This window comes from Pipistrellus kuhlii, unplaced genomic scaffold (genome assembly GCF_014108245.1).
Source record: "Pipistrellus kuhlii isolate mPipKuh1 unplaced genomic scaffold, mPipKuh1.p scaffold_m20_p_62, whole genome shotgun sequence".
Lineage (NCBI taxonomy): Eukaryota > Metazoa > Chordata > Mammalia > Chiroptera > Vespertilionidae > Pipistrellus > Pipistrellus kuhlii.
In genome coordinates, this window is record NW_023425565.1 from 363,952 (window position 1) to 382,484 (window position 18,533).

The window sequence follows — 18,533 nt, forward strand, 5'->3', positions numbered from 1 at the left end:
TTAAAAAAAGGACGCTTATAAGTTTCCAGTGAGCACCAACTCTCAGAAGCCCAGAGCTGTGCGGCTGATGACTGCCCAGAGCTGCAGTGCCAGCCAGGCCACCGTCCAGGAGAGAAGCCCTCACAACAGAAGCTTCAGTACAGGCTGAGCCCAGTAAGATCATGACAAAACAAGCAGGCTATTCTGAGTGGCACCTGAAGGAATTACAAAATCAATCCAGGGAAGCACATTTCAGGTCAACGTAAACAAGAAGTTTCTGAGAGTGAGGGTGGATCAGCAATGACGAGGGCTGCTCTGGCTGCCTATGGGTCCAGGAATGTTCCAGCCAAGAGGGGGACAGGACAGGCACCCTTGCATTTTATGACCCTGAGTTTGGGTAGCGCACATGTGGTCCTCACAGGATACAGTACTATTAAGTCCACCTGGTGCCTGAATCTTGAATAGCAAGAGCCTGGGTAGTGACAGATTCATCCCAAATTGTATCCAAATCTGTTCAATTCCAGGGCTCACTGAATCAGAGTTTGAATCACGGGTGTTTAATAGAAAAAGGTTCCTGTGCTTCCACTGACTGAAGATCCAGAAAGTAGAAAAGGACACTATTCTCACCCACTTACATGGTTTCACGTCTATGATAAAACACGACAAATCTGTTTCTGCTGATCTGTGTATTTTAGAAAAGCAAACTTAAAACCACAGCCTAATGGCCTTTGTTTGGAAGTCACTCGTGAGCTAAACTGGCATTCCTTCTCGCGGGAACACATACCTTGCAGTCAAACCAGATAGCAGCCCAAAAGAAGGATATATTTCCACTTCTTCAAAAATGACTAGTAATTTCCAGGTTTAAAAACACACCGAACTTTCAATAAATCATAAGACTAGACAGTGTATATCATTTCATACCACATCAACTAAAATAAACTCACTAAAAACTGAATGAAAGGTCACGGGAACAGAGTGAGAGAATTCAATGAGCCCAAAATGATCTGCTTGGGGGATCTAAGAGGAAGAATATCTTTGCTTTCCTCTGGCAAAGTCTACCCTGACAGACCAGGAAGGCTGACAGCAGAGCCATTTGCATTAGTTTTAAAAAGATAAAAATCGGCCGAAACTGGTTTGGCTCAGTGGATAGAGCATCAGCCTGCGTGTGGACTGAAAGGTCCCAGGTTCGATTCCGGTCAAGGGCATGTACCTTGGCTGTGGGCATATCCCCAGTAGGGGGTGTGCAAGAGGCAGCTGGTCGATGACTCTCTCTCATTGATGTTTCTAACACTCTATCCCTCTCTCTTCCCCTCTGTAAAAAAAATCAATAACTCTCGTTAAGCACCCCATGAGCACCTGGTTCTGCACCAGGGAGTCCTGAGGGTGCGCGGCAGAGTGTGAGGGCGCTGGGCGGGGTGGGGCTGCTCCCCTTCCTCCTGGGCGCTTCCTGTCTCCTCGTGGCTTAGTTGTACCAGTTATAAAACGGAGATAAGGGTATAATTTAAACCAGGGCTGCCCCCTGGCTCCTCCGCCGTCCTCCCTCTCCATCCCTGCTCTGGCCCAGCGCCTGGCTCGGCCCTCCCCCATCGCAGAGCCGCTCAGCTCGGGCTCTGGCCCGCCCATCCGCAGGGAGGAGGAGGCTCAGCTTCTTGCAGACAAGGAAGCGGCTGTGGAGTGGGAGGTGGCGGTCTTTCCCCCCAGGAGGATGTTTGTGCTTTAAAGCTGATGCTCTCCGTCCCCCTCCCGGCGGGGAAGGCTGAGGGTTACTGCAGGCGCCCCCCCTCCACCCCCCTCCCGGCGGGGAAGGCTGAGGGTTACTGCAGGCGCCCCCCCTCCACCCCCCTCCCTGCAGGGAAGGCTGAGGGTTACTGCAGGCGCCCCCCCCTCCACCCCCCTCCATCCCCCTCCTGGCGGGGAAGGCTGAGGGTTACTGCAGGCCCCCCTCCACGCCCCTCCACGCCCCTCCCCGAGGGGAAGGCTGAGGGTTACAGGCCCCCCTCCACCCCCCCTCCATCCCCCTCCTGGCGGGGAAGGCTGAGGGTTACTGCAGGCCCCCCTCCACCCCCCCTCCATCCCCCTCCTGGCGGGGAAGGCTGAGGGTTACTGCAGGCCCCCCTCCACCCCCCCTCCACCCCCCTCCTGGCGGGGAAGGCTGAGGGTTACTGCAGGTGCCAAAGTCTGTGTTGAAGTCCCTGTTAAAGTCCCCGCTCCTGAGCCTCTCACAGCTGGAAGGCTGCACAGTGGAGGCCCCATGTTCCTTTGGGAAGACACTGAGGCTGGATGGGAGCCTGCCAGCCTGCCAGCTGTGGAGAGGGGCCAGGAGGTCTGCCTTGTGCCCGCTCGCCAGTCTCCAGTCCCGCCCACTGCCACCCAGCCTGGTTCCTCTTGGTTCCCTGTGGGCCATCCAGCATAGGAGCCTGGGGGGGGGGGGGGGGGGGGGAAATCTAGTGGTGCTCCATGCACTTCCCAGTGTTCGGTTGTTCGGTCTGGTTGAGACGGCCCTAGGCCATTATTAATATAGATCTTTATGGACAAAGAGGTCTTGGGTTCTAACTTAGGATGCCAAGAAAACATTTCCCCCAAGTCCATGTAGCTTCTGGACTCCGATTTCCATCTCAGTCCTCACTGTCTGCTTAGCTCCACGGTGGAACCCCATTAGCACAGGGAAAACCAAGGAGCACTGCATCTCCAGATTACTTCTATCTACTATCACAGAAACCCAACAAAGGCGATTTTTACATGAACCCATTTCTGCTGACTTCAAATTGTGTGTACGTGACTTGAATATTGCCCTTTCCTCTGAATATTGCCCCAGCCTCTCTCCAATCTCATCCTGACACTCCAGAACACAAACAAGCCACCCTTAGCTCCATCCTGCCCACACCCTGTCTGCCGTAGTTCTGTGCTGGAGCTTTGTGAGTCCCTCAGTACAATTCAGATTTCTGCATCAGTCAGAAGACTCAGGAAATGCTTTATAGAAGGATTTACGGGCACTTATTGCCTACATTAATCTGCCTACAAACGCCACTCTAAACACCCCAGATTCTTTACCACTTATACCTCTGTTCTCCAAAAAATACTAAAAAGTGAAAGCGAATTCAGGAGTGTCAACTTCATCTATAAAATACTTATACTGAAATGTCATTTGATGATTTAATAAAAATATGAAAGCACTTTATAGAACATTACATATTTTTTTAAGAAGCTCATTTAAACTCATCTGTCAACTCATCTCAATGCCAAATGTTAAGTGTCTCTACCCCTTTTCTCCTAGTTTCCTCCTCTGGCATACTGTTCTAGTCCCAAGTACGCAATAATGACTGCTTAATCCACAACTGCCACAGGAGGGCCAGCTATCCCTGAGATACAGGAAGTACTAAATGTGTCCTATGGGCTGCTCACCTCAGGCTGTGACCATTCATTCACCATTAATCACTCACGGCCTTTTCTACCATTCTTCCTACAAGAGTAGCAGTGACAGCAACAAGCATTCACTAAGTACCTATTTACATATACTCTTTTTCATAGTTACATGAGTATCCCACTTTAAAACAGGATTCCTGAGGCTGAGGGGAGGAATCAAGATGCCCACAGCCTTGGAACCCAGCTTCTCACCTGTCTCACCAGCATCTACTGGACATCCCCATATGCCTGGAGGAAAACAAGGACATCACAATCTGTCTCCATCATGTCTGCCTTAACTAAAGTAAAGTAATACATGGTATCAAGTGTACCTCCTTCCAACACCCCAAGTCCCCCTCTCCAAGAGTAACCCTAAATTACATCCAATCATTTCACTCTCTAGATTCAAAAACTTTTCATGAATTAAGTCATTCAGTCAAATAGTTGCCCACTGCAGGTACAAGAGTGAAGGTGACAGGCGAGACCCTGGCTCCCCCAAAGTTGAAATAATTAGGGGGGGAAGTAGGTGTGAGAATTCAAGGTAGGTGGCATGATGTTGTCCTGTCGGACTGATACAGATGAAGACCCCGAGAAGTGACAGTGAAACCTAGATCTCAGATACTGGAATAGCTCAAGGATAGCCAGTCTGGGAGAGAGCTCTTCGCCCACAGCCAGTGCAGAGGTCCTAGGACTGGAGCCAGTGTGACACATTCCAGGCAGGAATGAAGCCAGGGCCTGAAGAGTGAGGGGCAGAGGGCAATGGAGTCAGACTCTGGGGAAGCAGGTGGGCAGTTGGGAGTTTGTTGTAAGTAAGATGGAAAAGCATGGACCAGTTCATTTTTAAAGGTCACTTTGGCTGCAGGAAAGAATGTGAATAATGGCGGGCTGAGGGAAAGCAACAGGAGAGTGAACCCTGTTCCATAAGGAGGCCTCTGTGACAACCACAGTCCCAACAGGAAAATGAGCCAGCAGAGGATATGGCCTGTCTCCACTGCCCCCACTTCTTTGATCCTGCAGCATCAGGACCATCCATATTCACTTGTCCATCACCCACCCATAGAGACAGCCATCGACAGCTAGCACTTGACTTTTATCTCTGTGCCCAAATTACACAGCACACAGTACTAACGCTGTGCTTGAAGGAGCAAATGAACATAAAGGACAAGGATTAGGGACATTTTCAACCCTGGGATCAATCTTCTGAAACCTTCTTAATCCTCTGGCAGTGTCAGGAACATGCCATCTCTTGTATATGCCGTAAGCACACTGGCACAACCATCAGCAGCACAATTTCTCACAGCTTTCCTGCTCTGCACTCCAGGAAAGGCAATCTGACTCTGGAGGAGACTATTACTTTACAGCCTCTCAGGAGACAGTCACTGCCAACAGGCCTCAAGCAAACAGCTTATAACTGTGTTTATCTGCCAATTTTAAATCTCTGAGTTAAATTTGGTCCTTTGGGGGGGAAGAAAAAGAGGAAATGAAAGACAACAAAAGAGGGCACACACACATCCATGCATTTGTGAAATCATGTGGCTTTCTATATCCTCAACATACTCTGCAAGAGGACACCTAAGGGACACAGAGACTCAGCATCACTATATCTGCAACCGTGGTGCTCATGGCCCTACTTTTCTCCTCCACTTCCCTAAGTCTGGGTTTCCTCTTGCTCCTCAGTGCTTTCAGGGATTACTACTGAGTCTGCCCAGGAAGCTCTGCTACATTTATTTATAAAATTGCAGAGATCCCCTCTCAAAAGAAGCCCATAAGGTTATCAGGTAAATATTTAAATCTCCTTAGTTACCGCATGATCAACATCCATAAGAAAGACCTTGATTTACTTACCTAAGTAGTGTGGTGGGTGAAATGCCACAGGCTTATTAGTCGCTGAATAATATCCAATTGCTCTCTTAAATCGAATAACTTTGTCATCTGTTCTAGACTAAAATAAACATAGAAAACCTGTGTAAATTAGCATGCCATGGGTCATGTGTTTCAACATATTTTTATAATTAAGTACACGTATAAAATATCTGTAGCCTTGCCAAAACCAGTTTGGCTCAATGGATAGAGCGTCGGCCTGCGGACTGAAAGGTCCCAGGTTCGATTCCGGTCAAGGGCATGTACCTTGGTTGCGGGCACATCCCCAGTAGGGGGTTTGCAAGAGGCAGCTGATGGATGTCTCTCCCTCATCAATGTTTCTAACTCTCTATCCCTCTCTCTTCCTCTCTGTAAAAAATCAATAAAATATATTAAAATAAATAAATAAATAAATAAATAAATAAAATATATATATATGTAGCCTTCCAAGTTAGATTAAGAGTTTAGAACAACAATAAAATCTCCAAGGAAAATCAAGAGAGCAAGGCAGGTAACACAGAACCTGAAGCGGCAGTGGGAGCCCTGGACTCTGCTATGGAGCCCTCAACTTCTTGGCCAAGTCCCTGGTGCTGCCAGAAATTTTACTTTCCATGTCCAGCAAGTAGGACAGCTGTTTTAGATCTTCAGGGAGCAGAGAGAAGTCACACAAACTTCAACTCTTTTACTAACCCCGATGCCTCAAATTCTTTACTACCCACAAAAGGAAGACAAAACCCCTGACCATCACCTAAAGGGAAGGACAAATTAGAGATTCACAATTCCACTTGACCCACTGGATATGACTGCCTTCTCAGTAGAAATCCTACCAAGTTATAATGGAGACTCTAGAGCAACAGAGACCTCAACACTCATCTCCCTTAATCCCTCTTCAGTGCGGGCCGGAGGAGCCAGCTGGGAGGGCTGGCACGGAGGCCTGACAGCTGGGCAAGTGCCCTGGACACGCCGGTGTGTGCTTCTCCAGCCCCTTCCACACCTGGCGCACGCCACTGTGCAAAGCGCTGCCCGGAACCTCGTTTCTACCTGAGAGTGCTGGAAAACGTCTTTAGCTATGGCATCCAAGTCCGAGGTGTCCTGGATGTTGCGGACATAGTCAGCCACAGCCTTGATCACCACGTCACATGGCGGCAAGACCAGCTGGTGGGCCCGGACCTGAGAAAACAAGCACAAATGTCAATAGCCTAATTCCAAACACAGGGCCCAGGAACTCCAGCTGTGTTTCCTTCCAAGGACCCAATTATGACCAATCTGTGGACACTTGGCCACAAGACTCTGGTACTCTGAGGTTCAAGCCCTGGGTCTCCCTTACAGACAGTTATTGAAAAGCAGCCCAGTTAGGTTCAGCAGTATCAGACAGCCTTTCACTACTTCTGAGACCAGGTCTGTGTCGTGCTCATGATCAGCTCCAGGCTTGAGACCCTGAGCCCCCTAATAGCCAGCCAGGAGAAGGCCTGGGCCAAAGATGCTTCCCTTCGTTCGATGCCAGCCAGCAGGAGGCTGTGCCAGGCAACAGTCCCACCCGCCCAAGTCCACGGCAGAAAGACAAGGGAGGAAGCCAGTGTCCCTCCCTGCTGAGGGACATATCTGATAAAAGACTTTTGGAATAAAGTATAGGAGTATTTTATTGTCTGAGAATAGTTGATACCAGGAAAAGGTAAGTAAACAGAGATATAATAGCACCCTTTTGTTATTCTCAGGAGCAAAGATGAAACAAGTACTAACTTTATTTCCAGAAATTTAAAAAAAAATTGAATGACAGCATGAAATTATATCTTTATTTCCCATTTCATCATGAAGAGCATAAAAGCAAAGAAGAGGCAAAAGGATCTAAAGGCTTTGGGCCTAATCCAAGAGGAAGGAACACTTGCAAACTCTTTGATGAGGCCAGAATTATCCTAACTGCAAAACCAGATAAAGACACTATAAAGAAAGAGAATTACAGGCCAATATCCCTGATGATCATAGATGCTAAAATCCTCAACAAAGTATTAGCATCCAGTAATATATTTTAAAAAAATCATACACCACGATCAAGTGGGAGTTATTCCTGGGATGCAAAGCTGGTACATTATTCACAAGTCAATAAATGTGATACATCACGAGAACAAACTGAAAGACAAAAATCACATGATCATACTAATAGATGCAGAAAAGGCATTTGACAAAATGCAACACCCATTTTTGATAAAATTAGAAAGGAGGAAGTAAAACTCTCATTATTCACAGATGACATGATATTGTACATAGAAAACTCTAAAGACTCCACCAAAAAGCTAATAAATTTAATAAATGAATTTGGCAATGTAGCAGGATACAAAATCAACAAGGTTCAGTGCACAAATTAGTACACGAGTGAAGTCCCTCAGCTTGGGCTGCAGGGATCGGTGAAACCAGCTCTCTGACATTCCAGGAGGGGTCCTGGATTGTGAGAGGGCAGTTCTCAGGTGACACACCCCAGAATTGGGCTCCCTCCTTTCTGGTTCCAGGTGCGTCACCCGAGAACCACAGCTGCCAAGTCACCTCAGTAAAAAGAAAGACCTCTGTATTGGAGAACATATTTGGAAATGATACATCTGATAAAAGGTTAATATCCAAAAACTATAAGGAATTCATACAACTTAAAAAAGGAAGACAAATAATCCAATAAAAAAATGGGCAAAGGACTTAGACATATCTCCAAAGAGGACATAGAAATGACCACAAGATATGAAAAAAATGCTCAAAGTCACTCATCATACAAGAGATGCAAATCAAAGTGACAATGAGGTACCATCTCACACCTGTCAGAATGGCTATCATCAACAAATGACAAGTGCCGGTGAGGATGCAGAGAAAAGGGAACCCTAGTGCACTGCTGGTGGGAATGCAGACTGGTGCAGCCACTATGGAAAAACAGTATGAAGTTTCCTCAAAAAATTAAAGATGAATCTGCCATTTGACCCAGTGATCCCACTTCTAGGAATATATCCTAAGAAACCCAAAGCAGCAATCAGAAAGAATGTATGCACCCCTATGTTCATACAGCACAATTTACAATAGCTGAGATCTGGAAATAGCCCAAGTGCCCATCAGTAGATGAATGGATAAAAAAGCTGTCGTACATTTATACCATGGAATACTATGCAGCAGTAAAAAAGAAGAATCTCTTACCCTTTGAGACACCATGGAGGGACCTGGAGAGTATCATGCTAAGTGAAATAAGTCAGTCAGAGAAAGACAAGTATCATGTGATCACACTCATGTATGGAATCTAAGTAACAATATAAACTGATGATGAACAGAGTGGATCCAGAGACATGGAAGCATGGAACAGAGTGCAGAATCTCAGAGGAAAGGTGGGAGGTAATAAACCAAATACCTTGAATGCATATATGCATAACTCATAGACACAGATAATAATGATGGCCTGGGGCGGGGGTGGGCTGGAAGGGGTCAATAGGGGGACATACATAATAATTTCAATAAATAATTATTTTTTAAAAATTATAGGACACATCATAACAAATAAACACATATATAAAATAGAGGCTTTGGGTCTCCAGAGCTGTGTGCTCCTGCCATTCCCATGTGAATGTGGTGTGTTCCGGGGCAGCCAGATGACCTCTGGCCCAGCCTGTTACCTTGAATCGCTCAGATGACTAAACAGCAACACAGAGTCCTCAAGTGCAAAAAGGGAAGCACCAAGGTGTTCCCCAGGGGAACTGTGAGGGCCCCCTTGCTGCTTGTGCTGACAGTGGAAGGAGGGCCACAGTGTGCGGTGGCTCTGAAGCCAGGAAAGGCAGGAAACTCTCCTGAGCCTCCAAGGGAACGAGGCCCTGCAGACACCTTGATTTTAGCTCAGTGAGGCCAGTGTTGGACTTGTGGCTTGTACAGTAGAACTGTGACCTATGGAAATCTGTGTTGTTTTAAGACACCAAAAGGAAAAGGGAGGGAGGAGAAAATTAGAAAACTCAGCCTAATCAAATGGAACAGAAGAAACCTCTGGGAAAATAGATATTTATATTTTAAGTTATTATTATGCAAATTTTCAGATGCACAAGAGTTCATTCAATTTCCTTAAAACACACACACACACACACACACACACACACACACACAATTCCAATAATTCCAACTGGAAACAATATTTCACGTGTTTGAGCAGCTGCTCTACTTCTTAGGAAGGCAAACCCCACACAGGGGACGGCAGAGGGCCACCGCCATGCCTGTGGGCCAGAAGCCTTCCCAGGAACCACGCCCGCCAGGTGAAGGCGAAAGCCTCTGGCCCCCTGCCCGGCGGGAGGAAGTCCCTGGACAGCGCATCCAGCCCAGTGGAAGCTCCACGCTCTAACCACTCCCACCTCAGAGTACTAGCAGCAGGGCAGGCAGGGGGCCTGGGGCGGCCCCAGGAGCGGCCTGCACTCCGCAGACTCGGCTTTTCCCCTCAGCGAGTGTACACCCAGGCCGGAGACGGGGGCGGGGATGCCTGACACTCTAAGTTAGGGGTGTCGAACTCAATCAGAGAAGGGGCCAAAATCTAAAATCCAGCCTAAATCGCGGGCTGAATGGTTTACTGAACAGTCATAAACCGTCATTGTGATGGAAATGCAGCGGAGTGCAGTGATGACAGCGCGGTGCGGGCCACATTGCAAGGCCTGGCGGGACTGATTTGGCCCGCGGGCCTTGTGTTTGACACATGTGCTCTAAGTGCAGTGGGGCTAATTGCCAGGCATGCCTGCTGGCCTCCAAAAGCCTAGGATCACCTAATTATGCTGGATATGATTCTGGAATGGTTGATCGTTTTAGAAGGATTTTATATACAGGACAAAAAAATGACAATTAACATGGTAACAACAGAATCTGCTAGATATAAAAAGGCCAAAATATGAAAAGGCCTCCCTCCGATGGGGGAAGGGGAAAGAGCCATTGAGGTGACGCAAGCTGATTCTCCTAGGGGTATTCGGACACCAGGACACCATGGAAGCATGGGCAGCCCCTCGCTGACCCACCGACCTCAAATGAAAATGACAGAGTGTTGCTTTTGTGCCTGCAGACATCCTTGTCTTCACTACCCACATCCCATAACACTGTGGCTAAAAGATCCTATAATTAAAGGGCCCAAATCCTTCTGAATATTTAAGACTATCGTAAACCTGCGTCCTTTATCATTTCCCATGGCCCAGACTCTTCCCTCAGACCCACTTACCCCTCAACCTTCCTGCTTTATTCCTATCAGCCTTCCAAATCTGACTCAGGGTGAACTCCATATTCCCTGGACTCAGGGCAGACCTTGATGGTGCTTACAGAGGGGCCCCTCCCCCCATCAGCCCAGGAGAGCGCAGACCACAGGCAGACTTGGAAGGCTTCACTGAACACGAAGAAAGCACATGAGATGACTTCTAAAATTCAGATGGTACTAAGCGTAACCAAAACAACTGACCATAGAATTCCATTTAGCAGTAAGATGGCTGGTACATTTTAATATGGATATGTTTACAAACACCCAATTTATTAAAATTTTGACACTCCTGCTAACTTTTAATCTGTATTTTCTTTAAACACCATGCCATGGTGTGTGTGAGGGAAACCATGCAGTCTTGCTAGAAAACCGAGTGCCATCAGGACCAATTCAATGGGGCTTTCCCATTCAAAAACCCTAATAATCCTGGCCACCTTAAATAATGTCTCTTTATATCCATACACATACACATACATACACACACCCACACATGCATACACACACCCACCCTACACATGAGGGTATTTATCTACACACTTTTGACTGGAAAAAAAACCCACAATGAGATATGTTGGCCCACAAAAAGGGCTATCACCTTATATTGCTAAATCTACCTCAAAACACTGGAAAATAGCATCAGCCTTATCCTGTTATAGCAGCAAGTGCACATGGCAGTTACAGTAACCTGTCCTTGTCTGTTCATAAAAACAAAATTAACACACCAAATAAATGAAGTGCTGGATGCTTCAAGACAGGCTTCAAAATATTTTAACGGGGTCCCGTTTCTCCTCCCCAACCCCACTTTATTGAGGTTTTTTATTTTAGCTCAAAAGTTTATATTGCTACATATCTAAATTAAACTTGAAGACATATATTGTATATTTTCTATCTCCAAGGATACATAAATTCTGTTTATTTAAGAAGCAAATGTTTAAGATCTAATTGTCTTTTTATGATACTTTGTAGCAATTTCGGTAATTGTTAGTCACTTGTTTTACAAGTAAAGAAATAAAATCTTGGAGCTGGAAAAGATCTCCCTTAGCTTCCAGGCAGATAATTAAATAATAGATAATGTCTGTGTGGAAATTTATAACTGCCGCCACACAAAATATCCCTTCTGCGACAGGTTTTCACTTTTGGTATCATCTTTCCCCCTTTGTCTGTTTTACAGAAAAATGTGCACCGCTGTCTCCGTGGAGCAGGTGGGAATGATGTGGAAGCCACTTAACGAGGGCAGGCCTCACCTCTGCAGAACCCGAGCCAGCAGGCCCCACTCTGCCACCAGGACGATCCCCTATTCCTTTTGCCAGTCTTGACAGCCACTACCTTGTATTTAGTTCTGAACCCCCAGGAGACGCAGGACTGGGTTAGAGCGGAGGCCCGGGCACATGTGCCTGCAGTCACCTGGCCGGCCACCCCCCCAGGCCTGCCCAGATGCCTGCCACACTTCTGCCCTAGCCCACTTTGGGCCTCTCATGTCACCAAGCAGCGGCACCAGGGATAACCCCTGAACAAGTGGCTGGCATGGCCACACAGCCACAGGGCCAGGCTAGGTGGAAACAACCCCGAGCTGCAGAGCACAGGCTGGGCCACACTACAGGCACGCCACGAGAATCCTTAGAAGTCCCAGCACACGTGCCACGGCAGTCTCCACAGACAGATAACCCGATTTCCACCCAGCGCTTCAGCAACTCAACGGGAGCTAACAGACATCTACATTAGAATGCCTGAAACTGAATTAATTTAAATAGTACAAAGTAGTTACCAGATTATATTTCAATCAAATTACACCCACCATGCCACAGTGGCAAAAGATTCCATTAAAATCCAAGATTCTCTTTCTTATATTCCAGTTCTTTTGTTTGATTCTTAGGGCATGCTGATCTATAGTTGAGTTTCTATATATTCTTTATTTCAGACTGTGTATGCTTAATTTCTGACTGGTCCTTTTCCATTGTTTTGGTATTCTCTTTAAGGTCCTTGAAGGTCTCACAAAGTTTCTTGGAGGTCTCATCAAGTTTCTTAAAGGTTTTTAGAAGATTCTTGAGTAATCTTATAAATGTGATTCTGAACTGTGTGTCATCCATTAGTTTAATCTCCTTCATCTCTCCCATTCCTGTCATGCTTCTCTGTTTCCTCATTTTGCTGCCTCCCTGTGTTGATGGAGTGGCTTTATGTGGTCGGTGGCCTATAGGGGTCAGTAGCTCAGCTTCCCCAATCACCTGAGGTGGTCGCTTTTGCTATATCCCTTTGTGGGCTTAGTGCACAGTCTTGGTGTAATTAAGCCTTGATTGCTGTTGGTACACTGGGAGGAACTGACCTCCAGGCCAATTGTCTGTGAGGAGCCGCTGTGTCTATGAAGAAAGAACTGCTGCGCTGGAGACACACCTTGTTTCAGTGGGGCTTTGGTGCTCACTAAGACCGTCTCCTGAATGTGTCACTTATGGGTGTGAGGGATTGAAACTGAGCACTAGAACTCTGGTTTCTGGGTCTCAATGAGGTACCGTTCAGCTACCATCTGAGGCCAGTACTGTTGCAGAAGCTACAGCGTGAACTACAGTCCTGTCTTCCTTGGATCTGTTTTCCCCAGGTTGCAATTTTGCTAAACTGCAACAGAGAGGGCCATTCATATGCAAAGTTCGATGCTTGTAGCTTGGATGTGTTGTGAGGGGTGGAGTCTGGGGTGGAGTCTTAGGTCGTCACTAAAGAACTGAAATATAAGAAAGCAAAAATCATCTAACCAGAGAGGCAAAAAGAAAGAAGAATCCAAAAGTGTAAGGATAGTGTAAGGAGCCTCCGGGACAGCTTAAAACGTACAACATCTGGATTTTTGGGGTGCCAGAAGAAGAGAGCAAGAAGAATATTGAAGGCTTAATGGAAGAAATAATGACAGAAAACTTTCCCTACCTGGTGAAAAAAAATAGACCTACAAGTTCAGGAAGCACACAGAACCCCAAACATGAGGAATCCAAAGAGGACCACACCAAGACACATCATAATTAAGTTGCCAAGAGCAAAAGACAAAGAGAAAATCTTACAAGCAGCAAGAGAAAAACAACTAGTTACCTACAAGGGAGTACCCATACGACTGTCAGCTGATTTCTCAACAAAAACTATGCAGGCCAGAAGGGAGCGGCAAGAAATATTCAAAATGATGAACAACAAGAACCTACAACCAAGATTACTCTACCCAGCAAAACTATCATTCAGAATTGAAGGTCAGATAAAGAGCTTCACAGACGAGAAAAAGTTAAAGGAGTTCATCAACACCAAACCAGGGTATTTAAGAAGAGGAAGAAGAAAAAGGTAAAGGTAAAAAATTATGAACAACAAAAGGCATCAAATACATACCTTACCAACAAGCGAATCTAAAAGTCAAGAGAATCAAAATAAAAAAAATCTGATGAACAGAATGGACTGGTGAATATAACAGAATCAGGGACATAGAAAGGGAGTGGACTAACAATTCACAAGGGGAAAGGGATCTGAGGGTTGCGAGAAGAGATTAGACGAAAATCTTACATCTATGGATGAAGACAGTAGTGGGGGTAAGGGCGTGGGGTGGGGTTGGGAATCAGGTGAGGGGGAGCTAAGAGGGAGGGGGGAGAGAAATACCTGTAATAATCTGAACAGTAAAGATTTATTTTTAAAAAAATCCAAGATTCTCTTTCAGATGATATGTTGATTAAAAACTCTCCTAAGCTGTCAAAAACGTATCACTAGAAAGGACCATTTGGCAGGTTCATAGCTTTTGTACGATGGAGATGAAATGTCTGATAAACGGCAGGTCCCCATGAGAAGACAGACGCTCACTTCCCCGGTAAGTGCCAGGTCTGCACATCGATAGCACGTGCTGGCTCACAGAAGGAAAGACATTCAACAGACTTGGCGGTTTATTATAGACTTTGGGGAAAAATCCAGCTATTGCATTTCTGTTATATCATGCATATTGTATACAGACATGATGGCCTGTGAAATTTTATTTTAATTAGTCGTTTCATTGATGAGGTTCATTATTTTATAGAGCCTGTTCCAATTCTAAGTGGTTTCAAAACCCCAAAACATTTTGTTGTTGTTGTTGTTTTAAGATAGGGGTGTCGAACTCAATCAGAGAAGGGGCCAAAATCTAAAATCCAGCCTAAATCACGGGCCGAATGGTTTACTGAACAGTCATAAACTGACAATGTTAACCAGAAATGTGAATTTAAAATGAGTGGAACAATCTTTTCCTTAACAGTGCTGTTAACCAACTCACATGCTATCAAGCAAAACAGTAATATTGGTATCAAGCAAAACAGTAATATTGGAATGTACCTAAAATGCTCATTGTTTTGTTTTCTGGCTAGATGTCTGACACCGTTTTCCCTGGATCAATGAGTCAATGTTCGGTTTTATTTCTTGGGCTGTAGCAACCCGCAAAACAGCATGGAGGTTGTCAGCGGTAATGCGTGATCTGTGCTTGTTTTTCTTCAGATTCATTATTGAAAACATCTGTTCACAAAGATAGGTGCTCCCGAACATGGATAGAATACTGGCAGCATGAAGTCGGAGCTCTGGCATTGAGTCAGGGGGCAGTAGAGGGTAGAAGTCCTCAATTTCAACATCCTGAAACCTTGATTTCAGGCCACTGTCAGACTGAAGCTCGATTATCTCCATCTGAAGGTGATGGGGCACATTGTTGACATCAACTGTAAAAGGATTGGCAAAGATGTCAAAGCCTGAGTGCTGTGTTCTAAAGTCAGAGAAGCGCCGCTCAAATTCACTTAGTAAACGGCTAACTTTGGTAGCCAGCCGACTGCAAGGAAAAGTACCAGAAATAGTGGTTGAGATACTCAAACAAACGGGAAAGTGGGCAAGATTGTCCTGTTCCAGTTGGGACTTCCATAGTTGAAGTTTACGCTGGAATGCTGTGATCATGTCAGACATCTTCGTGATGACTTGTTTGCGTCCCTGCAGCTTCAGATTCAGTTGGGCGAGATGCTCGCATATGTCACACATCATAGCAAAATCACATAGCCAGGCGGGATCCGACAGTTCAGGCAAGGGCTTTCCTTTACTTTCCATGAAAAGAGCAATTTGTTCTCTGAGCTCAAAAAATCTTTTGAGGACTGCGCTCTTGCTCAGCCATCTTACTTCTGTGTGGTATGGCACGTCTCCATGCTCTGCACCCACCTCCTGTAAAAACTGCTGGAACTGGCGATGATTCAGGCCACGTGCCCGTATAAAGTTAAGAGTTTTAATGACTGTGGTCATTATGTCATTCATGTCCAGAACTTTTCCACACATAGCCTCTTGGTGGATAATGCAATGATAAGTAATCAAGGGTGTGTGGCAGTGACTTTTTTGCATTCTTTCCTTCATTAGTCCAACCAAGCCTTTCTTTTCTCCGCACATTGAAGGTGCGCCATCGGTAGTTAGCCCCACCAACTTTTCCCAGGGTAATTTAAAATTATTTATAGATTTCTCCACAGCCTCAAATATATCTCTACCAGTCGTCGTCCCATGCATGGCAGCTACATCCAAAAGTTCCTCAGTGACAGAGAGGTCGGTCTTCGTAGCACATATAAAGATGGACAGCTGCGCTGTATCAGTGTTGTCTGTGCTTTCATCGATAGCAAGTGAAAAAGCGAGATAACTGCATGCCTGTTCGGCCAGCTGTGAGAGATTTCCTGAGAGTTCTTGAACTCTATCTGCAATGGTGTTTCTTGACAAACTGACATTTTGAAAACTCTGTATCTGGTCTGGGCATACTTGCTCACACACTTTTAGCATGCATTGCTTCAAAAAGGCACCCTCTGAAAAACACCTTGAAGTACAGACAATTTCTTCAGCCACTATAAAGCTTGCTTTCACTGCAGCATCATTTTTCGCTGTAGCCTTTGTAAACATTTGCTGCTGTGATTGTAGTTTGCCTTTTAGTTCTTTAACAATTTTATGCTTTTCTTCCAAAGTATATTTGCCATACTTAACATTATGTTTGGTGTCAAAATGACGACGTATATTGTACTCTTTCATCACCGACACTGTCTCGTAACACAATATACACACTGGTTTGCCCTCTCTAAGCACAAACATGTATTCATTTTCCCATTTGTCATTAAATTGTATGCCTTCACCGTCAACTTTTCTTTTCCTGGACATTTTGGGATCAATATTGGCAGTAAAAGATGTAGTTTATTGGAAATCTGCGTTAGAAGGAAAAAGTTGAAAACTGCACAGGGATAGCTTGATTTGGCAGATGGAGTGGAGAAAAAAAAAGTCAGTCAATAAATGCCTGGCTGGGTACAGATAGCAGATTCTGTTGCGATTTTTATGCCTGCACTTTATGCCAGGAACTGGCAGCTTCTGCTGTGTATTTTTTATGCCCGCACACTCACTCTCTCCTCTGCTCTGCCACCCGCACAACCACATAGGATGCCGGACTATAGGTCACGCCTCCTGAATCTCGCGTGACTTGTTATCTATGCGCATGCGTAATAGATAGCAAGTACGGCAGCCGGCTGGCGAGGCAGCCGGCGAGATCACAAGCCTCCTATGTCACCGCGCGTCATTGTGATGGAACGCAGCGGAGTGCAGTGATGACAGCGCGGTGCGGGCCACATTGCAAGGCCTGGCGGGCCGGATTTGGCCCGCGGGCCTTGTGTTTGACATGTGTGTTTTAAGACAAATAAAGGAGTATTTTTGCCCTGACGTCCTGGGCTTCATTCCATGACTGAGAGGTCCCGGTTGAGTCCTGGTCACAGGGCACATACCAGCAGGGAGCATGCAGGAGGCAACTGATCCATGTTTCTCTCTCTCCCTCTCCCTTTCTCTCTCTAAAATCAATTTTAAAAAAAATTTTTAAGGAGTATTTAAAAAATCTGTATGTTATAATTTTGTATTGGAAAATAGTTTTCCTCTCTTTTAAATACATTCTTGTTTCAAATTTTTTTTTAACTTCAGATCTTTTGTCCTTTAAACCTCACACCTGTGTGGTGACAGGAGTCTGACCCTGTCTGCACGGTCCCACGCCTGTCACTCTGAACAGAGACCAGCAAGCACATCTGGTGTTGCATCTTTAGGAGAAGGTCAGTATTAGCTTTGCCACATGATTTCGATGAACACCAGTTTCGCCCCACATACACCCAGGAAACTTTAATAAGACCCAGTTTAAACTCTGTTGTAGATGTGTGCACTCATATAACTTAATGGCAGGCTAAACAGTGCTTGTAGCCTGGAAAAAGTTATAAAGTTTTACTGATTTCTCAAATAATCCTCAACCTATGAATTTTATCTCTACAGAATACTAATTTTTGGCAACTAGAATGTTTCCCCCTTTATATTGGCAGAAATTTAAAATCCTTGAATATTCAGGAAACTAAAGGCACAAATTAAAGCCCTGAAAAAAGCTGCCTCGCTTCTCACCAGATGCATGTAAGAGCTGAGTAAAGGTGGGGGTGCCTTCAGAAGTGACAATTCATTGTGGAGCATTTCCCCCCAAATTGCATAAGCAAATTAGCGATCTGACTTTAGTAAAAGTATTTATAAAGTACATTTTAAAAGTTGTCTAGAACTCATGCTGGAGTAGGAAACATGGGTGCATTTGATTGGACTATATTTTACTTTATGTCATATTAGTATATAGTGGACAATACTAGTATAGTTTGTGACTTAAAATATTTTCTTTATAAAAAATATTTTAAAATGTAACATTAGAAACCCAAAGAATTGAAAGAATGAAGCAAACTTAAACATGCAAAGTGTAAAGAAAGATTTGCTTTGTTTGAATAGTATATATCAATTATCTTATTGCTAATTATATCCTCATATTTATGTCAAAGTTCATTGGTATTTTAGTTTGCCTTTAAAACTTCTATAATGTGTTGTTAGGTATTAGGTAATTGTTTCTAGATTTTCAAAAAGTTTTATAATGAAGTATTTATATATTATAAGAAAATGGAGTACAGCATTGATCTGAAATAAATTTTAACAAGGTGGAAAAAACAAGAAAAAAACAACCTTGATGATCTCTCGCAGTTGCATCCTAACTTCATATAAATGTTATGTATAAATCACA

General features: G+C 44.9%; 1 protein-coding gene across 7 annotated transcripts in view; it reads right to left on the reverse strand.

Moving 5' to 3' along the window:
* FAM120A (family with sequence similarity 120A) overlaps positions 1-18,533 on the reverse strand; it is a 104,790-nt gene that overhangs the window by 51,790 nt on the left and 34,467 nt on the right. For all 7 annotated transcript variants that reach the window (XR_004984701.2, XM_036420151.2, XM_045575052.1 and 4 more), the window contains 2 exons: positions 6,283-6,411; positions 5,227-5,323 (listed from right to left, as the gene is read on the reverse strand). Coding sequence is in view for 6 of the 7 variants with exons in the window: in XM_036420151.2 (XP_036276044.1) it covers positions 5,227-5,323; positions 6,283-6,411 (226 nt within the window). In the remaining variant the exon portion in view is untranslated. The remainder of the gene's footprint in view (positions 1-5,226; positions 5,324-6,282; positions 6,412-18,533) is intronic.